The sequence below is a fragment of the Spermophilus citellus genome (genome assembly GCF_964194105.1).
Source record: "Spermophilus citellus genome assembly, chromosome: 9".
In the NCBI taxonomy this organism is placed as follows: domain Eukaryota; kingdom Metazoa; phylum Chordata; class Mammalia; order Rodentia; family Sciuridae; genus Spermophilus; species Spermophilus citellus.
In genome coordinates, this window is record NC_138191.1 from 70368895 (window position 1) to 70396502 (window position 27608).

Genomic DNA, 27608 nt, shown 5'->3' on the forward strand with positions numbered 1-27608 from the left:
CCTGTAATCCCAACAACTAAGGCAGGAGGGTTCAAGTTGAAGCCAACCTTGATAACTTAGGGAGACCCTGTCTCAAAATACAACATAAAAAGGGCTGAGGAAGTGGCTTGGTAATAGAGTGCCTCTGATTCAACCCTTAACAAAACAAAATACAAAACAAATCCTAAATCGTATTTTGTTACTATTCATTAAATAATTACATGTACCAAATAATATATATTCAGCATTATTATTTTCCCGATAATAAACATAAATTTGTGGGCTGGGGTTGAAGCTCAGTGGTAGAGAGCTTGCATGGCACTAGGTTTGAGTCTCATCACCATAAATAAATAAATAAATATCCATCGACAACATTAAAAAAATGTTTGAAAACGGTACAGCATGCTTTAAAAAAAAAAAACTCAAAACCTCTAAATTCTTGAGTTCTCTCTCTCTTCTCTCTCTCTCTCTCTCTCTCTCTCTCTCTCTCTCTCTCTCTCTCTCTCTCTCAGAAGTGGGGTGGGGTTGCTGGGGTCAAACCCAGGGTCTTATATGTACAATGGAAGCACTCTACCTCTGAGCTACTTCCCCAGTCCATTTGTTCTCTAATTTAAAACTGGCAGAAAATATGCATTATATTTTAGTTGTACTGGCCTAAGAGAGTATGGGGTATTGAAATAGAAGGAAAAAAAATTGAAAGGAAAATTTGTGACTAGGCTTTGACTTGAAATTCTAAAATAAATTTCATTATTATTCTCTAGAACTGTGGTTAAAAGCATAACATTTTAGAAAGGATGCTCGTAAGATAAACGTTTATATTATTAGTAGTATGACTTCAGAAAGCAGGTACATACTAAAAATAAATCACACCTAGATACAAAATACTCAAAAGGGTATTTGAACATTGTCTTATGTAAGCAGCTCTTGTGTGCTTTCATTTAGATAAATATATTTTAGTAAAATGCCATCAGAAACCTTGTTGACCACAATAATTTTCTTTAGCTAATAAATGAATGTATTTGAATTTTAAACATTTGATTCAGAAATATTAATTAGGGAAATAAAGTTTCTATCAATTAATAAATTGATTTGAATTTATTTATACTTTATAAATAGAAATCAATATTTTTGTGTACACCAGGGAATGTTCTAGTTGAATAAAAATACAAGATAGAGGACAGGGAATGTTCTAGTTGAATAAAAATACTACAAGATAGAGGACAATATATGTACCACAGAAATACCTGTGCCATCCCATTCATAACATTCATCTTTGAAATGAGAGAGCTGGGATAAATAATCCCTAAGGCTGTGAAAAGAACTATAAATAGATCATGATGATATACTGAATTTACAGGTCAAATGAAGGAAATGTTCATGTTCGCTTTTATGGATTTTGATCCTAGTTCTTTACCTCTCCACTTTCAACAATAAAGATAACTATGAAAAACAAATGGGCTGGGGATGTGGCTCAAGCGGTAGCGCGCTCGCCTGGCATGCGTGCGGCCCGGGTTCGATCCTCAGCACCACATACCAACAAAGATGTTGTGTCCGCCGAGAACTAAAAAATAAATATTAAAAAATTCTCTCTCTCACTCTCTCTCCTCTCTCACTCTCTCTTTAAAAAAAAAAAAAAAGAAAAACAAAAACTGAAGCCCAATCACCAAAGTTAAAATTATGGCTTTGCTTTAAAAACTAACTTACCTTACCCTTCCCACCCTGCATCTGTCTAAAAATAAAAGAAAACTCAAAGTTTTAAGGTATTATTCAAATGCAAGCCTCTGAAATTTCTAGACTAATCCTTACATTATATTGAAAACCAGTTATATAAATGTCCTCAGAGAAAATGGCACTGCTTCCTTGACCAAGTAACATAGGAGGTAAATCCCATCTATAATTAGTAAAACAATTTCCTTACTAGATAATGAAGACTGAAGAGATAGATGTGAATTGCTTGTTTTCACAGGTCTTTCCTAATTTTCATTTTAAAAGGAGAAACAGAGAACCCTGTGATGCAGAAGCACTGATGTGACCACTTTTTTTTTCCTTCATTTGACAAGCAAGATTGTAAAGGATATTCAGATGATTTGTCTTCTAATTTATTAATCTTTCTTGCACACTAAATGTGAATGTTTAATATGGTCATGTTTTTGTTTTTTTTTTAACTGCCAATAGTCTCCCCTTCTATAATGAGAGCTTAGGTTTAAATGTCTATCAGTAAGTGACATGCAAAGAATGTGTCCAATTAGATATACCAATTTGAGCTTTAATAATTATTTATTACTATCTTTAGGTTCAAGAATCTATACTTGTACCCTCTCAGTTCCTTGGCCAAAGATATGTGGTTGTAATTCCAGTTAGTTGTCTTAAAACAACTCAGTGGCAAGTGAGAGAATTAGTGGAAATCCATCAACTAACAGAAAATAACCTAGGTACATCACATGGAAATGATGTGTTAGTAGCATCACAGTTATTTATTTTTCCCCATATGTATTCTATCCTAATGGACAAATGGCTGATAAACCTGACACCATAGATAGATAAAAGCACTTGGGATAAATAGCATAAGGATAAGAATGTAGTTTCTCAGAAGTAGCAGGCATAGATCCTATGGGAATGAGTAAGTATAGGGAACAAATACTAAGAGTATTCCTAACTAGTAAGCACTTACAATAATGTAAGAATAAAATATACCAATTCCCAAAATACTATGAAACATCAGCTTGGATGAAAAGACAGATTAGCCTCATATTTTCCTTCAGGAAAAACAGAAAAGTCTACTAATGAAAAAGTGATCTGAATACCTTTTAGGAAGGTAAATGTAATATTTATTGTTACCTATAAAAAGAGATCAGGAAACACGTATTAATAAAAAAAACTCTTTCATATGCCTCTGACTTAGACACAAAGCTTCTTTATTAAGACTGAATGATCAATAAAAAAGTTGAGAGGCTTCTGTGTCAAAGAGAGTATGTACAAACTGAAATCTATAATCATGAAGTCGGCCGGAGAACGCCAGCAGAACTGTGACTGTGTTTTAATGGATTTTCTTGGCTAAATTCTGAGAAACTTTGAAGTTCATCACTTCTTATAGTAAAGATGTGTGTGTCTCTGTGTGTGTGTGTGTGTGTGTGTGTTTTCAAGGATCTCATTTTTAAAATACTTTCTACGAATACCTATTAATATCTGAAAATTAAAATGTAACAACTGAAATTCAAAGTTTTTTAAGAATACAATTTTATAAAATTTCACTAAGGTATTAATCACTCAATATATAGACAATCTCAGATTTCAGCCCCTGTGGCAAATAATTCAAACCTTTTTCAAAGGCTCACAATGTAAGAAAAGTTATAATGTATTGCCACTCCTTCCCATGGATGTTTTAAAAATCAGTGAGAATACACATGCAGCGATGAAATGAAATGTACTGTCTAAAATGACAAGGATTCTTTAAATATAATGAAAGGAAGTTAGAATATGATGATTCCCACTTTTATGTACATCTCTAACTGATATTCAGTAACCTTTTAAAAATACACGCTATGGCCTAATTACGCCATACCTCCCACCCAATAGAGGGTCCCTAGTTACATTCCCTGCCTAGTAGCAGGGACAGGCAGGTGGCATGGCAAAGGGAAAGATCACTCTGCACATTACAGTAGGCATAGTCCTTTCCAGGCAGACTTACTTGTTACCAAATGCTGTAATTGACACTTAAAATTTTCCAGTCTCACTTTGCATGATGATAATGTAAAAGCATATGGAAATGGTAGGAGACCTTCAAGGATACATAAAATTATAAGAGGCTATGAGGGGCAAGGGGGAGGGAAAAAAAAAAAGGGAGAGAATTGAACAACAGCAGGGGAGATAGAGAGGGAAGATGGGAGGGGAGGGGAGGGGAGGGGGGATAGTAGGGGTTAGGAAAGGTAGCAGAATACAACAGACACTAATATGGCATTATGTAAAAATGTGAATATGTAACAGATGTGATTCTGCAATCTATATTTGGGGTGAAAATGGGAGTTCAAAACACAATTTGAGTCTAATGTATGAAAGATGATATATCATGAGCTATGTAATGCTTTAAATAATCAATAAAAAATTAAAAAAAAAAAGGTACTTACGACATTCAAAAAAAAAAAAAAAAAGAAACAAAAGAAAACAATTCACACATTCCTTCAAACCCTCAGGGGCAAAAGAAAATTTCTTGGGTTAAAAATGTTAAATAAAATGTAATTATCATACATAGAATAACAGGTTAGGCCTTGATCAGTTTATACAGAGAAAAAAGTCAAGAACTGAAAATTACTGAATGGGGTATAGGAAGAAAACAGATTTATCTGGTGCCCACATCTTAGAGCCTACTTTCATCAGCCCAACCGCATTGTCACTTAGCTTAAATTAATGAGTTCTAGAAAGTAGATAGTTTTCTTTCTCCCCTAGGATTAAAAATCCCTGATTTATGCCTCTAATTTGTAACTCATATATTTACTCACTACCTGGTACCATATGAATAGATTACTACCTAATTCTTGCTCAGTTATACAAGGCTGATTACCATTTTCTTCATTTCTATCTTGAAAATCGTGGTGTGTGTGTGTGTGTGTGTGTGTGTGTGTGTGTGTGTGTGAGAGAGAGAGAGAGAGAGAGAGAGAGAGAGAGAGAATTAATTTGAGCTGCCAAAAAAGATCAGAAATCTTAAACATCAAGAAAAAATTATATCTCTTTTGTACTTCACTGCAGGCTTATAAGACATTTTATCCTCCAATGCCAGTTGTGTTTTCCTTAAGGGCAATTTTATCTCTACCTGCTAAATACAGGTGTTCTCTAGGACTTCTATATGCTCAAACTACATAATATTGTTGGATGATATCATCTATTTACCTGAAACTATCAACTTTTTGCTTATGTCTGCTTCTTCTGTATGTTCTTCTTTAACCACTCATGTGAATGGCTAAACAACCAAAATTTTATTTAATAAGAAAGCTTGGGGGTGGGAGGTTTGCTGGGTAGTGACATTGGCCAAATTATAGTTATATTGTGTGCATGTACAAATATGTAACAAACCCCATCATTACATACAACTGTAATGAACCAATAAAAAATATGTGGAATAAAAATAAAAAGGCAGAAGCCTAACGAAGTCATGCTTTGATATGCTAGCCAATTGCAATCTGTGTGTGTTAAAAAATTTGACTTAAAGTGTGTAAGTAACCAGGCCAATTCCCTAATTTAAGCCATACCTTTATTTTCCTTGGAACAATTCAAAAACAAGCAATCAAAAGAAGCTATCTTTCAATCAATTACACAAAACACCTTTCTAACACAGAGAATAACTGAAGCACCTGTTCTCACTAACTTCTTCTGGTTAGTACTTAGTATTTTAGTGCCTCTTTGTATTTACAAAGCTACACTAATACTCATGAGATGATAAGAATTACTCTGTAAAACAGAATATATCTATGCAACTTAACTTTACATTCAATATTGAAAATAAATCAAAAAATATTGACATACTTAATTTCTTTTAGGTATCTAGTCAAAAGTGCTAAAAATTTAAGGACATATTTTAAAGTATAATTAAAAACATCAAACTACCTTGCTCATAATGGACAGATTCTTAAGTGAAGAACATAAATCGTTTAAGAAAAGGACATTGGGTACAATTTAGCACATTGGTTTAAGACACCTACTAGACTGTACTCAAGTACTGCAAAGAACAACACTACTTAGCTAAATTCTAATTTACTTATTAATCAATTACTTCACAGTAAGAGCAGAAATATTTTTGTGAATAAATTCAAAATGTTATAATTCATTTTATTATTTTAAGTTGCCTCATAACAATTACCTTCAGAGAGTGCTAAAAAAAATTTTTTTTAATCTGCAATCAATGGTGACTATTCTGTAATGTATTAAAATATAAATCATTTTAAGAAAGAATTTCATTTCATACTTTTTAGGATGAGCTACTCAGAATATTTAAAAGCAAACATAAAATTTGAGCATTCCTAATATGGAAATCAAATCTTTGAACTGTTCCAAATTCCAAATTCAAATATTCAGATGGAGAATTTTCAGTTTTAGACTTTCAGATTAGGATGGTCAACTAGTAACGTCTGTGCATATATTCCACAATCAAATATCTGAAATACCTCTGATCCCAAGCAATTCAAAGTATACTATCAGTTATTAAGAGAGCTTTAGTTTTATACTTTTAAACTGAACAGGAAATAGAAAATATGAAGTGAATAGAAATACTTTTATGATCACAAATATGAATTACAAGTTAATTTATTTACTTCATTCTAAACTGCTAAAGTGGTAACAGTAGAGGAGAGGGATGAAAAAAACTTGAAATGCAAAGCAAAAAAATACCGTAACTGGTACTCAAATTTCTTGATTTCCATCATTATATGCAGAAAATGGTGCTTTCAAATTTAATGGAAAAAGACTAATGTTCTTATTTGAGCTTTCCATAGAGAAACTTCTATATTAAATAATACTCTCTCTTTATTGCATTACTTTTTTTAAAAAAATCACATTTTTTGAGGAACACAAATATAAAAACTTGCTAAGTTATTAGGGGCCCGGTGTTTTTTAAAGAGCCAAAATAGTCTACACTTTCAAAAATAATTATTCATGGGCTGGGATTGTGCCTCAGCGATAGAATGATCGCCTAGCTCGTGCGAGGCCCTAGGTTCAATCCTTAGCCCCACATTAAAAAAAATGGATAAAATAAAGGTTATAATAATAATAACTATTATTATTATTATTCACAATAATACAGGGGCAAAAATACTGCCCTCTTGTTTCTCTCATAGCTATTTGAAATGCTATACTGAATGGCAGTCTTATTTAAAGGTTCATGTTCTGACATACAGAGTCTGGGGTGCTTATAAGCTACCACTAATTTTAAAATCATCTTATGAACCTAATTTTGAAATCATCTTAACTTTGTCTTTCTTTTAAATAAAATGTTTGTGTTTCAACTGTCATTCTGATTATTAAATAATTATAACGCCTGTGTAATACAACTTAAAAGGGGAGGTTAACCATGAATAGTTTTATTGCCCTTTTATCTGTTCCAATACAGCATATACTATTTGAGGTTTTGATAAGAAGGGTGGAGAGAACAACTACTTATGTTCATAGAATTTAAATACTGACAATCTCTAGATCTTGCTAAAGCATTCACATATCTAGAAATGTAGTTGCACATTCATAAAATAATGATGAAAATAACTTGACATTTTATTTTGCCTGTTTCCTATAACATGTAATGATATTCATATGAGCAAGCATAAGTCTGACATATGTGACTGGGTATCTGTTGTGTACTTAAATACATATATAAACAGGCAAACAAAAATTAGCTACAATGTACAAGACCATAAAGTCAGTTCTTCCAAACATTTTCTTTGTACCAACTTTCACTGCTTTTTGTTAGCCTAGTAAAAATAGGTAATCATCAATAAAACTTCTTCATTTCCTATTTCTTTCCAGTCTGCTTTTCAGATGCCTAATTCATAATACTAGCACTGAACAAACAGATCAACATGTGAAGAATAAATAAATGGTTGTTTTTGAGTATGAATCTTATAGTCTCCCTGACATTAGCAGTTCTGAAATTTTGAAATACTAAGTACAAAATGTTCTACAGGTTTAGCATTCCTCATCCAAAAAGTTTGGGACCAAAAACATTCAGATTTTCGGTACTTTGGATAATAATATTATCCAAAATATACAAGGTAAATCTTGAAACCTAACCCAATCTAGATATATACAATTAGATATTGTGAAGAACCAAACATACAATTTGCGTATGTTTCAAAAGTATCTTATATATACAGCCTGAAGATAATTTTACACAATACTTTGAGTGGGTCTATGTTTTGACTGTAACCTGTCAAAGGATTTCAGACTTTGAGTATTTCAGATTTTGGATTTTCAGGTCACTGTGATTTCATGGATCACAATTCTAAACTTACATAGTTCATAAAAGATTTATGTTTTAAATAAGAATTCATTTAAAACATAATTTATTTTATGCAAATGAGATTTTGACTAATTATTAATAAAATTCATTAAGAATTGAAAGTAAAAACATTTTGGTGGGAATCTTTCAAAAGTACACTTATATTTTTTGGTTTCTTAAAAAATCCTGATGAACAGCATCAGCATTTTAAATAGCAAGTTACTATATAACACACTACTTTCTGCAGTTAATGAACTAGGACTTAGTGGAGAAATAAAACTGATCAAATTCAATTATCAAAGTGTACTTCTCAACCCAGGAATTCAGGTATTTTATAGTATCTGAATGTGTATGTACACATACACTTAAGACTCCTTTTCCTACCTTATTGAATGGTGATCTTTTTAAAGTTAGCTAAAAACCGATTAATAACCAATACACAAACTACAGTGCCTTAGACATTCAATGATATCGCATTTTATATTGTCCTGAAATTTAATTTTCCTGCTTGTGGGAGGTGAGGGTGGGGGTGGGAATGGGATTCTGAACTTCAAGGAAAAGACAATCTGCCTTATGCCTTGTCTTAAAAATAATCTAAAGCAATGTACAAGGTAATAAAAGAGAAAGGAATTGTTTGAATTGTAAAAAGTAGAATCTTATTAGAATGGTTACCCCTATTAATATGCTCTTTTAAAATAGAAGAAATCCCAGTTACTATTCAGAAATACGTTCCCCACATTAACATATGTGATTGATGGCACTCTATACTCCTCTAAATTAAGATGCAATCATGAGTGAAAAAAGCTCAATCTGCTAGGAAAGACAACCAGAAGTTGTCTGAACTCTTGAGAGGACTTTATCCATAGAGTGTATACTCAACTATGTACTCCTGTAACTTGAAAATATTGTTTTATTATGTTTGCTCTAGCTATGGATCAAGAGCATGAGAAGTCCAAAAACTGGAAGAAAATATTTGGAAAAGATATAATTCTTTTTTTAATATTATCCAAAATATACAAGGTAAATCTTGAAACCTAACAATAAGAAAAGAAACAAGCTATTAGAGAAATGAGCTTAGACTAAAGGAACACTTCACTAGGGAAGACATACAGAGGGCAATATGGATGAGAAGATGTATAACACCTTCCATCATTAGGGAATTATAAATTAAACCAAGGAGATAGATGGTACCACTGCATACGAATTACATTGGCTAAATCCAAACATGGTCAGTACCAAGTGCTGGCAAGAGTGTGAAGTCAGAAGCATTCCCATTCATTGCTGGTGGGAATCCAAAATGATAAACCACTTTGAAAGACAGCTTGACAGTTTCTAATCAAAGTACATGTACTCCCACTATAAAACCCAGCAATCACTCTTTGTAATTACCCAAAAGTCCTGAAAACATGTCCACAATAAAAACCTGCACACAGATATTTACAATAGCTTTATTCATAAATGCCAAACCTTGAAAGACATCAAAATGCCCTTCAGTATTTAAACAGAAAAACAAACTGTGGTAATGTCTGGTCAATGGAATATTACTCCCTGCTAAGAACAAATGAACTATGAAGGAAGAAAAGACACGGCAAAAACTTAAATGCATATTATTAAGTGAAAAGAAGCCAATCTAAAAAAGCTACATATGATTCTAACTATATGACAGTATAGAACTGTAGGGATAGTAAAAAGACAAGGAATTATCAAGAGTCATTGGGGGAAAAAGGGGTAAGGGGAAGAGAAAAAGCACAGAGAATTTGTAGGGCAGTGAAACTATTCTGTTTGCTACAATGGTGGACACCTGTTGTTAAACAATTTATAAAACCCATGGAGTGCAAAACACCAAGAATGACTCTTAGTGGGATTAAACTATGATCCCAGGCATAGTGGTGCACACCAGTAATCCCAGCAACTCGGGAGGTAGAGGGAGAAGGATCACAAGCTCAAGGACAGCTTCAGCAACTTAATGAGAAACCTCTCAAAATTTAAAATAATTAAAAAGCCTGGGGATGTATCTCAGAGGAAAAAGTGCCCTGGGTTCAATTCCCAGTACACCCCCACCCCCGCCGCCAAAAAAAAAAAAAGCATAAACAAAACAAGATAACTATGAATTTGGGGGTTAAGGATGTGTATGTAGGTTCACAGACTTTAATAAACATACGGCTTTGGTAAAAGATACTGATAACGTACTGTGCTTATGTAAGGATTGGAGTTATATGGGAACTCTCCGTACTTTCTGTTCAATTTTACTAGAATTTAAAATTGCTTTTAAAAACAAAAGATTGGGCTAGGGTTGAAGCTCAGTGGTAGAGCACTTGCCTAGCATGAATGAAGCACTGGGTTCAATCCTCAGCACCACATTTAAAAAACTAAATAAAGGTATTGTGTACATCTAGAGCTAAAAATATTTTTTTAAAAACCAAAAAACTAACGCTTACTATTTATTTATTTGTTTATTTATTTATTTATTTGGGAGGGGGGATACTGGGGACTGAACTCAGGGGCATGTGACCATTGAGCCACATCCCCAGCCCTATTTTATATTTTAATTTACAGACAAGGTCTCACTGAGTTGCTAAGTGCTTCACTTTTGCTGAGGCTGGTTTTGAACTTGCTATCCTCCTGCCTGAGACTCTCGAACCACTGGGATTACAGGCATGTGCCACTGCACCAGGATAAAGCTTACTTTTTTAAAAAGCTAAGGAGCACCTATTGACAAAGACCTAAACATTTAAACCTTCTTAACTATTATATAAAATACTTCAAATTTTTGAAGCTCTAAAAAAGATTATATTTGAATTATTATTCTTCCTCTTTTATAATATATATAAAAGATATATAGTATATAATCCTTCTTTCAAACTATATTAAAATAATATACAAGTCTGAATATTGTAGAAAACAAAGTAAAAATCAACAGTAGTGAAAAAATCCAACTCAGTTTCATACATAACTGAGATATGGGCTGTGTCCATTCATTTTGGAATTACATTAATTCTACAAACTTGGATAAACATACTAGACAAAATGCAACCATAAATACATGAATATTTACCTTTGGGTCATGATTTTGAAGGCATCTGGGAGGTAGCAGTCTGTATTCTCCATCTGAAATGGGTCCGCATCACAAATCTTGTCATCTGTCCTACCGTAGTTAGCGCTCTCGATCATGATGACATCACTGCCCGGACAGCGCAGATCTATGGAATAACCTTCACAGGACAATTCTCGCCTGACTAACCCAAATGGTAAAGCTGCTCTGCTGAAACCTTAAAATAAGAACAGAAAATTAGACTTTAATTAATTTGCGAAACTATTTTAACAATACACTTTCCAGTAATATGATTCACATCTACAGTCAAAAGATGTCAGAAATTCATTTAACTCCAAGTCTGAAATTTATTATCAATTTTATTTAATATATCTTTACTTGGACTCATCCTTATAAGATACTTTAAAATGACTCAAACAAAATATTTTCTGCATGACCTAGTGTAAACACAAGCTAAAGAGCTCCTTTTCAGTAAATCCAAGGAAAAATGACAAATTCGATCGACTGTATACACAGTGACAAGTTTTACAAATATCATATATAAACATTAATCAAGGAAAACTTTTCGTTTGTGCAATGGATTACAAGTTCTGTTATACTTTCTTGTTTAATGTATACATATAAATTTGCTATCAGCATCATTATCCCCAAAATACCTTTGTCTTAGCAGTTCTTCCCCCAAATAAGTAAGATACTTAAGATACTTAAGACAGTGGAACACAGCTGTTAACCTTTTCAACTTATAGACACTGACATGGCTGAAAGGATTCAACAGACAAAGGAAACGTTATTGCTCCAATCAAATCAATTAAAAGACCCAAAATGGCAAAAATTTCTCTAAGCTTCAGGGTTGTAATCTGCAAAATGAAGATGAAACATCTGTGATATTATTTTTCCTACCTGTATGGCTCTAAAGTGACGAGAAGTGTGCATTAAAATACTTAAAATGCTATGTATATTTATTCATCGTACATCCAGTCAAGTGTAGACGACCACTGTTCGTGTGTGCCACACACACAAAAAAAAGTTCTTGAATAGAATAATAGGTTACAATTTGAAGTCTGAATTACAATTTTCAAATAGGGTTCTCCCCTAAAGCGACAGAACATAGGACAAAAAGTAAAAAAGAAAGCCAAGGATAGCAAATATGTCTCTGGGGGACAAACATCTGTGCTATGCCAGGCTGGAAGGTACTTATGGATCAGCTTCCACATCAAAACCCTCGTGCATGAAATTTTTATTTCAGTTCTCTAGGTTGTCACCATCTACAGTATTCCTATTATAAAAGGCAATGCTTTATTTTTCTCTTTATACTTTCAGTTACTCTGCATGATATAACTTATCCCATGTGTCCTATTGGGTGATCCTGACACTCAAAATCAAAAGTAACATCCAGCTTGAAGAGCTGGGTTGTGTTCGGGTCAACCCAATGCCAAAAACTGTTCTCTGAATCCTTATTGTATAATGCTTCTTACTAATTCAATGGAAGAGAAAGTCACCTAGACAAAAATGTGCCTTCTTTCCAAGAGACAAATAATGTTCTTAATGGGTTACTGAGTCACATATTGGTGTGGTCTGGACTGGCAACTCTCAAACCTGGCTGAATGCTCAGTTCTACTGAGAAAACTAAAGGTGTAACTGGATTGAACAGGAAGTGGGTGGGGTGGGGAATGTGATATCTGAAACCTGGAAACCATCAGGAAATCATGGCAAACTATTAAAATTACTCGAACAAAATATTTGAGTTAAAAAAAAAAAACACCTGGGCAGCAAACAGAACCAGACAAATGTCAGGACAATAGCAGTAAGCAAGCCCAGCTTTGAAAGATGGTGTGTGTGTGTGTGTGTGTGTGTGTGTGTGTGTGTGTGTATGGGGGTGGCGGGGGTCGCGGGGGGTGGGGGGGTGGGGGGGACAGACATACACAGACAACAGCAATTTCCTCCTTTCCTGTCAAATAACTAAGCTTAAATCAGTACTGTTATATAAATACTTTCAATTAAAACAAATTTAGAAGTTGATATTTATTTGTGGAAAAAGCTATATGGAACCTCAAACAAGTGACATTAAATAATATTTTTGAGCACAATCTACTTTAAAGGCAGAGGTGATTTGCAATTTTAATTCCATAATAAAACAGAATAAATCATATTATTAGAAAATGTGAGGAATATTAGAACATGCTATTAAAAGACTGGCTTGGAGCCATAATTCAAAATTCTTACTGTTTTGTCAGAAACACAGAATTGATTATGAAGCTCTTTGATTTTTAAACTGAGCCCTTTAATTTTTATTGTTGTTAGTTTGCAGGATCATAAACATGGCTGTAAGTTAAGCTTTTCATGACTGAGCTTCAAGTTGTATTCCAGACCTACTGAATTCGAATCTCCAGGTTCAGATAAAGGTGGGATGCGCTGGGGGTGAGGCTACGGGTGGGGTGTTAATCTATAATACACTGATAAAACAACAACTAAGATGTACCAAGATTTTCTCTAAGGCCTTTTAAAAGTAATATTTCATTTCTCTACCGAGATTTCATATTTGTTAAGTTATTGTCATGATGTTTCCTCTTAATTCTCTAATACAGTTTTACTGTAATCTTTGCACATATTTATAATAGATGCTCTGAAAAGTTTTCCTGCTGAATCTATCATCTGGGGCTACATGAGAAGCAGTTTTTACAGAATGCTTTTTCTCCTGATTATGGATCAACTTTCCTGTTTCTTTGTGTATCTTGTGAACTTTCTGTTGTTTTTGAAAACTATACATTTCAAATAATATTCTGTTATTAATCCACCAACTGTGGATTCATATTACTTTCCCCAGAGAAATTGTAGCTGTTGTGTTTTCTTTTTAGTGTCCTGACTTGATCTACAAAATCCATCTCCACCACTGTGTACAGCTACCGACATCTCTGCTTGTTGCTTTGTTTTTACCTTTTAGTCGAGGTTCCTAGAAGTTACCCTCTGTCTTTGTACAGCTTAGTGGTCAGCCAATGATCAGACATAAATTTTGCACAAAAACTATGAGCCCATAGTAATGTTCCACTCTGCTGATATGAGTGTTGGGAAGAGTATTCAAAGTTCAGATAGTTTTCATATCAGCCTGCTATTTGCTTTCTGCCAGCCCTATCACACCTCTCTGTACAGGTGTGCACCTTCCTAGTTAGTCAAGAATGATTAAAGATCTAGTGGCTCCTCATTTCCTGGTGGTGCCTGCATAGTGCTTTGTAACTTGGATCACAGCAAATGGTAGAAGAGCTACGATGTGGGGAGAGTCAGGGGCAGATGTTTATTTCCTACAGCGACTACTGTTTTCATTGACAATGCTCTTGGGTCTTGGTTTCTACCCTGAACTTCGAATCAAGTCAACTGTCTCTGGCAGCAAAGTCACTGTGTTGGAAGGCCAGCCTTCTCCTGATGAAGCTACTACAATGACAGCTAACCATGAGAGATGAGGAGCAGGAGCAGCCTCAAGCTTTCAACTTCCACTGCTCATAGTGGAAGTTCTAACAGATTTTCAAAAGTGTATGCTCCCCACTAATTGTTTGGCTTTAGTTAATTTTCAGAGGCCAAAATGATTGCTTTTGACAATTTTGTCCAATTTTACATTTGTTTGGAGGGGAAGAAGATTCTCTGTACCATCATTGACACAAGTTCCTTTAAGAACTTTACAAACATTTCCTAACTAAAAGTCCTCAAACCAACCATACAGATAGGTGATCACCATTTTACAGAGAAGGAAACTGAGGTACAGAATGACTATATTTTCCATGATTACATATCCAGTAAGAATGAAATTAAGATCTGAAACTCAGCCAATTGTAGATGACAGAGTTATGGTGCCTTCAGTATTGGGTGAAGAAGAGGAGCAGAAAAGTAAAGAGTACATCACATGGCCAAGTATTCAAATAAATGGCTCAGTCAACATAATCAACATCAAGAAATCCCTAAATTAAAGACTTTTAACCACACCATTACTATGATATTTATTTTAAACTCTATTTTTAATCTATTTTTATTTCAAGAAAGAAAAAAAACCAAAACATCCCAACAAGCAAAGCATAATACAATCCATCTTGCAATGTTGACAACTGAAGAAAGAACTGGTGGGAAGCCCAGTGAGCAAAAAAAAAAAAAAAAAAAAAAAAAAAAAAAAATCAATATTGCAGCTTTATGCTGTGCAAATGTGAACACCACCAAATAGCAGTGCTTAGAGTAAAATGAACTGTTTTGCTCCATTTCTCCTCTGGGAACAAATGATTCTGAAGAGACAGCCTCCCCTCCTCAAGCTACAGAATGTCAAGCAGTAACTCTCTGTGCTTTAGGATAGTGACTGGGAAAAAATACCTCCCAGCAACAGGTGCTGGGATACAGGACTGAAATCATCCACATTCAGGGGAGAAGTCCTAATGAACAGATGCACTACTACTAAGTGGGAATCCTAAGACTAGAATTGGAATTCCATCACTGGATTTCCAATCATGTATAAACATTTTTACAAAATCACAAGATGCTCTGACACCAAATAGTATGCATACTTTGTTGTAACGGCCTTGATTAGAAACATTTTGCTTTTCTCCCATTATCTCTGCTCAGTCTATTCTTTACACATTTTTATAAAATCATGCATTCCTATAACAAGTGTTATTAAGCTGTAATATAAAAATTTCAACTTTTCTGGTACTGTTTTCCTTAATTACTTTGAACTAAACCCTGTCATGGATGCTACTGCTCATGCTGTCTGAGGGCCCCTGGAAGCACAATGCTTTTTGATTATCAGGGACCTCTATGGGACTGAGGCTGTGACTCCAAGCTGTACTGAAACATTAACTCAAGCCACAGTCTATTATGAGAGATGGCCTATGAAGTCTCTGAATTATTCTTATTTATATATGTTAATGAGATTTCTTCCTAAAATGGAAATGAGTGTTAAAAGTAAATCTCAAAGATAAATTAATTCACTAATATTTCAACTGTTCCATTTATCTCTGCATATTCATGGAGTCATTGGAACACAATTTTAAAATTCAAGGATGTATAATAAAACTTTTTATATCAAAAGCAGTGTTAAAACCCTGTTTTATTTAAATTTATAGAAGGTCACTCTGTTTTTCCATTTATTTGATTAGTTCCATTTCAGAAATAGCTATCAATCAAATCCTAAAATATCTCTTTTGTGTTCATTAACACATAATTCTCTTGCAGATCTGAAGTATGTGACAAGACTAAACTGTGACAGGCAGAGGGTTTAAAAAAACAAAACATGTCACCTATAACCTTGTTTTCATGCTAAAGAAAATAAAAGAATACAATTGTTACTTTGTAACATAAGCACACTGGCCAAAAAAACACCAATTTGTACCCAAATCTGGTTAGTGTGAAACACCAACCAAATCCTCCCAGAAATATGGAATTTTTATAACAGAAAATGCTCAATTTAAAATCATGTTAACTACAAAATAATTAGCTGAATATAAATAAGTAATAATATGTCTTAGCTTCTTGTGTCATTTTTATTAAGAAGTTCTATTCATCTTAAGATAAATTTCAAAAAAAATGAATTGGATGTTTTAAATTATGAAGCATTTTTTAATTCTAGAAAAAATGTTTGCAGTTTATTTAAATATTTACAATATTTTGTTAAGCAAAATCAATTTGTCAAAAATGCTGTTTTCCACTAGAAATACATTAAAAATATCTAAGAACTGTGTAATAAAAAAATTAAGACAAAAAATGGACAAATATCAAATTACATAAACCTCAAGAAAAAAAGCTTTAACTTTGATATTTGCTAAGAGTCCCAAATTCTAGACACTTGGGATGCTCTAAAGTTAAAAAAAAAAAAAAATGTACTTGTACCATATCTTCAGCTGTTAAGTTCAAATATTGCCACTTCTGACAAGCCTCTCAATATTTTAAAGAGAAAGTATGCACTATGAATCCTTCAAAACATTTGGGATTAAACTCCTTATGAGAAAGAAACTGATCGTGCCCATTTAAAAACTTCTAAATTATCTACCACTAAGTAATAATTAACAAGTACCATTTTAAAACAGTAATTTCAGTTATAAAATACTATCTATTTAATACTGAACTTTAAAAGGAAAATTCCTGACAAGCTTATCTATTAAAAATAACATAAGTCACAAAAGAAACACTCTTGATAGTCTCAGCACATAGCTGCAATTTTTCCAAAGTTCACATGTATAATACTTTAATTCCAATATTCTTTTTTTTTTAATTGACTGAATTTCGTATCAATCCTCAATATCACACAACTACCCAATGCCAATGTTTAAACTACTCACTCCACACAGGATGTTCTGCTCATCTTCTCTTAGGCAACAATTAGCCTTTATGATCCAGTTCAAGGCATCCTTGACCATAGAGAAAGGAAATCTGACCTCAGGTATAGGCCACCAATTTCTTCCAATAATTGCCTAGCGCCTACTATGTGCCTGTGTTCTTTTAGACACCAGGGATATAAAGTAAACAGAAATGAGAATGATCCTTGTGTGAGGGTAATAAAGATGCACTATCTACCTGGTTCAACACTAGAATGCCAAAACTTCATAAAAAGACAGTTTGTAGTATTCTTCACAGAGGACACAAAATAAAGATATGTTAAATAAATGGGTGTATTAGTGAAATGAGTGTGCATAATTGTGAGCTCTTCTAACAGAGTAGAAAACATGCTCTGAATTTGTATTTCTTCCCATTCTGGACTTTGAGATTGCAATGGAAAGGGAATAAATCCTATTTATTTTTATACCCTTGATTTTCAACAAAGTACCTGGAACCCAGCAGGCATTCAGTTTTCACTGTATTTTGCCATTTGCTTCATACTTTAATTCCTATATTCAAAAAGATGTCAAATACACACTAGAATATAAAATTATTTTTGAAGAAAAAAAAAAGCCTCTACAGTTTTATCTTTATTTATATTAAAAGTTTCTGATATTGCATTTAAGTATGCATATTATTAGAAAATATTTTATAAAAAATACAAATGTAAAGAGATAAAAATATAAACACGACAAAGATGATATCTTCACAAGAGCCCACTATTGAATGAGATTCCAATTTAAAGATGTGCCCTTGACTGACTAACTTCTAGAATTCAAAATATCCCAGAGTTGTGATCATTAATCATTTAAAAGAAAAAAGGGAGACTAGTAACTTTACACTGTCTCCCCTCCATTCCCCCCCCCCCAGGGAAATAGGAGCTATTGTTTACAATTCTAATTTTTTATACTTATTTAAAAACCAGTTTAACCTTAAGAAGTTAGCATCAGAAATGCAATTTCTTAGGTTGTTCACATTGTATTACCAAATTAAAGTTCTGAAGTAATTCTGTATAATTTATTCACTGTCAACAGAGAATAATTACAGAATAACAAAACACCAATTTCATCATCTCAGGTAAGACAATTTCTTTCCACCTCTATATTGATTATTTAATATAATCTTCTATTTAATGATTTCTTTTATTATCCTTTTGTTATCAGAAATTCCATTAACTTTTCCACCCAGCCTCAGAGTACTAATGACTGACCCAAGCCGTGCTTAGCTAAATAGAATTCTTTTCCTTTTCTGTCACTGTATTTAAGTCTGATGAATAAAACTAATCAGAGCAGAGACTTCATTTGAAGGATTTCCCAGGCAGGTCTCCCAGATCAAAAAGTGTTAAAATTATGCTATATTTAAACATAAACAACAATATTTTTTAAGTCACAAAACTACTACCCAAAATTTCATTTGTAAAAAGGTATATTTAAACTAAATTGCAAATGTATGTAAAGTTTACATGTCAATGTGCTTTTATTAGGCAACAACAAACTCTAAATATGTGGAGGAGTTCCGTGCGAACTCCTTCTTCATCAAAGGTATCTGTAAGGGGTCCAATTAATATTAACCCCAGAAGTTAAGATTTAACAACATTGAAACTGCACTAAAACCACCCCCTCATTTCTCTCCTTCCCACACAGGAATCCAAAGGCAATCACTTCAACCACAGCTGACTCAAACACATGTCCTACAGGAGAAAACCTTACATTCCCAGATGCATGCCTGTGAGGTATTCGTTTCACAATTCATACTGAAAATAATAACACAAACTGAAATCAGTCTCAACACAAAGTATTACCCACGCTAACAATTTGATCATTTAAAAAGTGCCAGATATTTAATTTCTTCTTCACTGATGAAAGGAGCAATTTCATGAACTGCTTCCTACATACTTTCCAAAAAGGCACTGTTTTCCTCTAAAACCTCAAAGAACTTTGTAAGTCAGGACTGTTTTTTAAAGTGAAATCACTAATACTAACATATAAAACTCTCTAATAATAGTTATTTTTATCTCACAACCAGATGCAAAGATAAATATCTAAAAGATACATGGAGCTTATGGGAACAACTAACCAAGCAAGGAATAAGACAAAAATAATAATAGCAGGTTGGGGATATAACTTAGTTGGTAGAGTGCTTGCCTCGCATGCACAAGGCCCTGGGTTCAATCCCCAGCACAACACACATACATGCACAAAAAAATAAATAATAATAATAATAGTAGTAGTAGTAATAGTAGTAGTATAAACAATACTCCCGTACACACCGCAATTAGTGTGCTATTACTTTTGTCAATAAATGCTCCTGAACCAATAAGAAACTGCAAAATGCCTTAATAAGAGAAATCAAATGCAGTGGTGAGCCCACTTTGTGAACCTCATCTCAAGGTGCAATGGATATGAACAAAATAATGAAGACCATCACCAAGTGGAAAACAGCATTATTCATTTATTCCTGAAGTATTTGTGTCCTTAGCATATTCTGATTCCTCCTTTAAACTATTCTGGAATAAGGCAAACAAACCATTAATACTACCTCAACACCACCATTCCCACAAACTGCAGAAAGCCCACCCAGTGTTCAAGTCTTTCCTGAAGAAAGCAGATGACTTATAGAAGTACTTTACCAACTGCAATCTATGAGTTAGGACAGAAACCAAGCCCAAAATAGTATCTAGGTTATAAAATCATTTCTTAAATGACAATGTAGTAACTTTGAGTTCAAGTTATTTTGGGTGTTATCATGTTTGTGCTTTGCTATTCAGATGTGTTCAATTTTTAATGATATGTTTTAAAGAACACACTCAAAAGTTTTCAAATCTATGTCACCATAACATTCAGGGAAGGAGTCGGAGGGAGATATATTTAATCTGATATTGCAAAGTTATAAAATGTTACCTTAAAAGAGAAATAATACTACTTTTCTGCAGAGTTAAAATTATATCCTTTCTTGTATTTAACTGTCAAGCTGAACATCAAGAGAACTAAGAAACAGCATGGTAGCAGATCCAATGGTATAGGCCCTGCCCCGACACACTAAGGCCCATTGTAGTCTTTCATACCTGCTCCCTGTAGGTACCAACAGTGCAGAGGCAACAGAGCAGTTCCAACTTCTAGACCCAGAGATTCTAACAAATTACAAGGAGTTCCAGGAAAAAAAGGTTCATAGAGACCCGTTTGAGCTAGTGTTGCTGTGCCCTGGTGTACGACTCTAATGCCCCTTTCCTGGTACTTTAAATGTTTATTTCCCTTTACAACTTCAGATAATTTTAATTTCATCCCTTTGATGCTGAATGTTACCGGATTTAAAAGCTTACTATTCAAGGAAGGAAGAACTACAGAAGAAAGGCTTGCTAAGGGTTCCGAGAATAATCAAATGCTTCTTATCAGAAAATGAGAGTAAGTTTAGGATTTGATTTATATTAACAAGCATGTTTTAGGAAATTACATTTCTCAAATCCATGTAGCATCATGACTAAGATGAGTAATCATGACTGATATCCATTGTGCGGATTTCCATGATTGATACGAAAGAGATAACAGTGAGCACATAAAAGAACCTGGGCAATGAATGTAAGTTCTGCCATTTGCTGACTGGAAAAATGTAAATACGTTTCTTTACAAATGAACTTCATTTTTCTTATAAAATTGTTATGTATTAATATATTTAATACAAAAATATAGTAATTACTCAAATGTTCCTCATATAAAAGACAGATGTACTCTATCAGATTACCCACACAATTTATTCTAAATAACATTTGACTGCTTATTTTTCCATGATCCATAACAAAGAATGACTTTTTTTAATAATATAATGTGTTAAAAAAAATCAAAGGAACAATATTTCGTGATGCATGCAAATTAGATAAAATTCACATTTCAGTGTTCTATAATAAAATTTTAATTTGTCAATAAATTTTTTAGATATTCATTTCTCTTGTTATATAAATATTTATGATACCCTTGGTTATGCCTTTTGGCATACAAAGCCTAAAGTATTTACCATCTGGTCATTTACAAAAATATTTGTCAACCACAATTTCAAATAATTCAGGCAAAATAAGTGAATATAACTACAGTTTTCTCAGTGGATGTTTTGATATTGAGTAGAAACAGTTATAGAGTCTTGCGGTTTAAATTTATCACAGAGGTAATTAAATCAGGAAGAACAAGATCATTAGAGTAAGTTCTCTGCTTACCAAAGCACTGAAAGGTGATGTAATATGGGAAGTGGGGATATGATCAGGTGGATAATTGCATTTTAAAAATGTACCATTTAAATATTCCTTCCTCCTAACATTAATTTAATGATCTTTACAGATGTTATTGAAGTGTTTAATTTTACAATGGATAACTATTTTATAACAAAACAAATCTGGACAAGGGGTATACCTGATTTGGCTTAGAATCCCTGCAAAAAGTGTGTGACTAGATAAATCGCTTCAATTGCCAGTATCCTGGTGTCTTTATTTGAAAACCAGATAAAAACATTGATGGATATAACAATGTACGTTAACCTAAAAGCACTGACCACACAGAAACTGAAATTCATCAGAAATTAAGATAAAGCAATTCTGAAATTTAAACATCGGAAAACACACACATATTTAATTAAGCACAACTTATGTCCCCCAAGATACTCAAGTTCTAGTAATAAAAGGCCTCCAAATAACTATCAGTAGAAACATAAAATATTCAATTTAGTTGATAAGCACAAAATATATTTAAAAATTAAATTTGGTACACATTGTCTCCTATCACATCACCAAAGATTTGTTTGTTCAGGTATTATAAAACAGGCAGCCTCAAATATTCCTGAGATTATGAACCGGTACAATCTTTTTTTAAAAGAACCATTACCAAATCTCATTTATAAGGATATATTCTAAAAGTTATCCAAAATTTAGGCAAGAATTTGGGTAAAAGATATTTATGAAAATTGACATAAAATAAACTTCCAAAATACAGAAGTGGTTTAAATATACACTGATAAAATGTAATGTGATGCACTCCAAAAAAAAAAACCCACAATATCATAATAGAAAATAATATAAGGTACAAATAAAAATAAATATCACAAATAATACAGTGATAAGATTTATTGACTTAGTAATGGGTTCCCAGATAAATAGGCAAAAGAATTATGAATCTACTCCTGCGGACACAGCCATGAGGGTAAAGGGACCTAGGAAACAATAACACATTTTGGCCTAACAGTGATCCATTCATTGAAACCCATGGAGCTCAGTAATCCAGGAGCTCAGGAAAACTGGCCACTAACCCTGAGGTACCAGAAAACAGAAGTTGAGTTAAGGATTTAAAGCAGACTAGGAAAATAAGGAAGATTCTGTACCCCTTTGTGAGAGCAATTAAAAAACATACTATCTCATTATAAGAACTAAAGTGATACCAAAGTATGTTTAATTTTTCTTGTTTGGAGCTAACAGAGACTATACACCAGACCTCTATAGGGACATTGAGAAACTGTAGTGGCTTTTCCAAGACTGCCTATATCAGTGCTCCCTGCAGCAAAATTACCTTAATGTATCCCTACATTGCCCAAGTGACCTATGCCCAAACATATTTATGCAATAAGAAAATGAGCATTTGTCTCCAACAAAATATTCCTATAGACTGAAAGGGTTTTTCCTAATCTCCACCTCTCCCAACTGTAAGTCCCTCCTTGCAGTTTGTTCCAAATGTCCTCAACTTAGTCTAGGTTTCTTCCCAGTACATCCCATAGCTGGTACTTTGCTGTTACGTAAAATGTTACATGCTGAAAGGCAGATGAATGAACTATTTTTCTGGAAATAAGTTACTCATATAAAAGACAGAAGCAAATGCTACTTGTGCCAGAACACTATTATAGAAAAATCCAATAATTTATTGATTACACGTAACTTACTTAAATGACAAAGTTAATCTGTTTACACTATATAGAACTGAATCTTAATTTATTCACTATTTAAAATCTGGATATGCATGACTGCCTCTAAAATGTTCTTCATATCATTTTTCCCCCTAGTTGCAATTTCATCCTATATGCTCAGATTTTAGCTCACCCTCTCCTTTAGGGCTCAAGAGCTTCCTCCTTTATCATGAAACCATCAAAACAATTAAGTGATAGGATGATAAGTTTTGCAGTTATACAAATTATGTGTACAGGACCTCCAAAATCAGAGTAATAAATGCCAGGTTTTTCAAAGAGAAGTTATCTACTGTGAAAGTAGAGAAGGGAGAGGTGACCCACATGCACAACCCTGAGCACCACACTTAACTCAAAAGGCAAAGAGTAGAGTCAGTACATCTTTATTCCTTAGGATGCCCAAGATGGCAAAGAAAGAACCCTTCCTGCCCTTTAGCAAAATGCTGTTTCCCTCTCCTGAGTGATGTGGACTTCTGACTTCTACTGTCTGTTCTGCTTTGAAACAGTATTCTATAAGCTTCTCAGCTAAATTAACTTGTAGAAAAGTATCCACTTACATTCCACGGGCTAGCTAGTTTGCTGGCTTTCTTTCATGTGCTTTACAACCTATTTGCTTGCTGCACAAATACCTTGAAAGTCTTCTGTGACAAGAAAGCTTATTTCTAAGAATTTTTATACATATGCTATACTCAGATGTACACTCTCTGAAACAGACTGGGTTTGAACTAGACTCCTCTGTTTACTTGTTGAATGTTCCTGCTTACGAGACCAAACTGTATTTCATTTTCCCTATCAGTAAAATGGGAATAATAACAGGTGGGTCCTACATTGCATTGGGTTTTATGAAGACTAAATAAGTCACACGTGAAGTACTCAAAACAGTGCATGACAATTGTTAAATGCTTAATTTTGTGTGCACAGAGTGGTAACACAAAACCTGGTTACTGCAGCTCCATTGGTACAATTGATAAAAGTTCAAGCTTCCAGCCTAGCATGGTGGCACGTCCCTGGAATTCTAGAGACTCAGGAGGCTGAGGCATGAAGATCACATGTTCAAAACTAGCCGCAGCAACTTAGTGAGACCTTGTCTCAAAATAAAAAATAAAAAGGGCTAGGGGTGTGACTCAGTGGTTAAGCACCCCTAGGTTCAATGCCAGGTATCAAAGAGAGAGAGGAGAGAGAGTGTGTGTTTTCTGGATTCCACCTACAGCAAGCCAAGGAAACAATCTAATTGGTAAATTATTTACTAGATATCATTGAATAACTCATATATCTAAATAATTTACAGATTATAAAATCATAAATAAAGGTAATTAGAATTATACTAACCTCCCTTTTCCCCATCCCTCTTTCCTATACTTTCTTGAAAGGAACAAAGCACACTGATAGATAGGTCACGAAAACAGAACATCACTTGTAAGGACTTTAGAATATTCTAGACTCAGTGCAAGTTAACTCAATTAATTCTCATAATGACAGGGGGTAGGCGGTAGACTATGCAATATCCCGGTTGTTGGTGAATTCTTATTCCTTCCATTTTAAGAACAGAAACATAAAAAAAAAAAAAAAAAAAAAAAACCTCCCTGAAGAGTGTTCTGTGACTGCATACACACATTATCCCACCTCTTCTCCAAAACTGTATCTAATTCTGGCAATGCTTTCATGGGGATTCCTTATATTTACCACGTGGCTTCAGAGTTATATATCTATGTGATTTCCCTTTTAATAGAAAACATCCCTCACCTGCATGATGGCTATTTATTCATAATTATAATCCCAAGCATCTAGTACAGTGCCTGGCTATGGCATGCACTTACTATTTATGTGCCATTAAATTTATAGCTCAGAAAATGGGTGCTAAGGAGATTTCACTATACTCATATGCGACAAAAGGAATCTGAAAGATGGCTTAAATACTTTTCTCACTGTGTCATCCTACCTTCCTAAGTCCTATCAGTAGATGCTAGTTTGACTTCCATGCTACTTCACTTAGCACAGTGAGCTTGTTTTATCATGGGTATCACTGCAATCCTCAGGAATCAATAAAAACTTTTTCTGGGCATTTAAATTATATACGTTAAACACAATAAAAGAATACAATGGTTATTTGAAATAAATTTTCTACACGCTACAAAACTATTTTGTAAAATCATAGGTTTTTAGCCAGTTGTGGTACCACATGCCTGTAATCCCAACTTGAGGTTGAGGCAGGAGGATCACAAGTTCAAGGTCAGCCTGTGCAATTTATCAAGACTCTGACTCAAAATTAAATAAATGAATGAATGAATGAATGAATAGGCTGAGGGTATAACTTAGTGATAGAAAACTCTGGATTCAGTCCCCAGAAACACCCCCACCCACCCCCCAAAAAAGAAAAAGAATTACAGGTTTTTATTTATATCTCCCTGTCCTAGTAACACTTTTGTGTATTATGCCAGGGGAGAATATAATTGGAAATCAGATAGGCAAAATTTCAAAGCTATCTAAAGCCAGTCACAAACATTTTAATGATGGAAAGATCATTACATGTAAAAATATTCCATTTCTTCGAGCATTCAGTTGTCAGGATTTTTATTAACCACACCAAACAATCAAAGACTGTAAAACCTTTGCAGAATTCAAAGTAAAAAAACTAAAATGTTCTCTTAGTCTATTGTCTTGGTCACCTTCACTTTTACAGTGTCTAGCACAAAATCACTTTGTTGAATAAACTAATCAACTTACTGAAACTCTACTTTATTGCTCTTGAGGAAATGTGCTTGCCTACACATTACTTTGTAACAAATACCAGAATTTTGTTTGGGTATGCCCTCTGTGGAAAATGGAAAGAAAGAAATCTACTTCACTACCACTTTCCTATATTATTGAGTATATTTGCTGTATCTCAATATTCTTCCCACTCACTTTTCCAAACTCATCTGAATGCTATTGTGCAAAAATGGGAGGGATTATAGAGTCAGAAATTTTATGTCAATGGCTTCAGGATAGGAAATTATATAATCATCTTTAATAAGAAACTGTACTATTTTCTAAGGTATAATTAGAAATTTCTTTGTGCTATCTTCCCAATGACCATCATACTATACTTATATACTTTCAGCTAAAGATCCAGAAGAAGATATGCATGACAACAGAGATAGTTTCTATCATGTTCACAGTCACAAACATCTAACATAACATATTAACAAACAACAACCTGTAATATGTACACATATAAATTAGATCAAATTTTAAGTCTAATTCCTTGAGAGAACTCCATTTATAATCTTTGAAACTCAATTTCCTATCCAGCCATACTTCTGTTGGATATTTTAGGTTTTTAGCTCATTTGTTCATTACTGAAACATTCATTGAGTACTCATCATGTTCTTGGTAGGGCTCAATCTACTGAAATGAATTTTGCAATTTCTACTTTTAAGCACCTCAGTCTTAAAAGTAAGAAATGCAAGTACATCATACACAGAGAGAAAGATAGATGAAACATAAGAGGAACAAAAAATAGAAAAGTATCTAGATGAAGGATGTCAGAAAAGGTGATGTTTTAAATTCCCCATTATCACAAATACATAACCTGTACAGGTAAGGTTCTGATCAAAACTTAAACAAGGAAAGATCATATTGAGATCATTTTCTAACCTGTTACCATTATTTAATTCTAAGAACTTTCATTAATTTTTTAAAAGAACTACAATATATGAAATGCCTATGTTGAAAGTATTCAGTCAAAATGGTTTTTTCTTTTTTTAATATTTATTTTTTAGTATTTGGCGGACACAACATCTTTGTTGGTATGTGGTACTGAGGATCGAACTCGGGCCGCACGCATGCCAGGCAAGCGCGCTACCGCTTGAGCCACATCCCCAGCCCCAAAATGGTTTTTTTCTAACAAAATGTTGTTTTATCAACAAGGAAAATTCCAGTATGTTTGTTTCATTACAATCATTCAATATTTCACATATATTTACTGAGTACTTTGCAAAAGTGTAGGAAGCTGTTCCAGTATCTCCAAAATATTCAAATGAGACAATGTGCTGTGAAATTCAATGTAACTCTACTAGTTTAAACATGGGTTTATCTTACTTTTATCAAAAGAGGCAATTCTTACTCACTTAGCCACCACTATCATTATTTCACAGGTGACCCTTTTGAAATTCTCTTTTTTAACTCCCCTTGTCTCTATACCTTGAGTTTTTCTCTACTTTAGTTCAACAACCACCCGATGACCCATACCTTGCTAAAAGCAGATCTATGCCTTGCAGGCCTAAGGGGTTTGACTGTTCCCTCTGGTCTTCAAGATAAATGCCCAATGCCTAAAGATGGCAT

At 33.7% G+C, this 27608-nt stretch overlaps 1 protein-coding gene across 11 annotated transcripts in view; it reads right to left on the minus strand.

Annotated features, from left to right (window-relative positions):
- ADGRL2 (adhesion G protein-coupled receptor L2) overlaps window positions 1–27608 on the minus strand; it is a 190329-nt gene that overhangs the window by 76939 nt on the left and 85782 nt on the right. For all 11 annotated transcript variants that reach the window (XM_081306572.1, XM_081306570.1, XM_081306571.1 and 8 more), the window contains exon 3: window positions 11013–11226. In XM_081306572.1, coding sequence (XP_081162698.1) covers window positions 11013–11226 — 214 coding nt within the window. The remainder of the gene's footprint in view (window positions 1–11012; window positions 11227–27608) is intronic.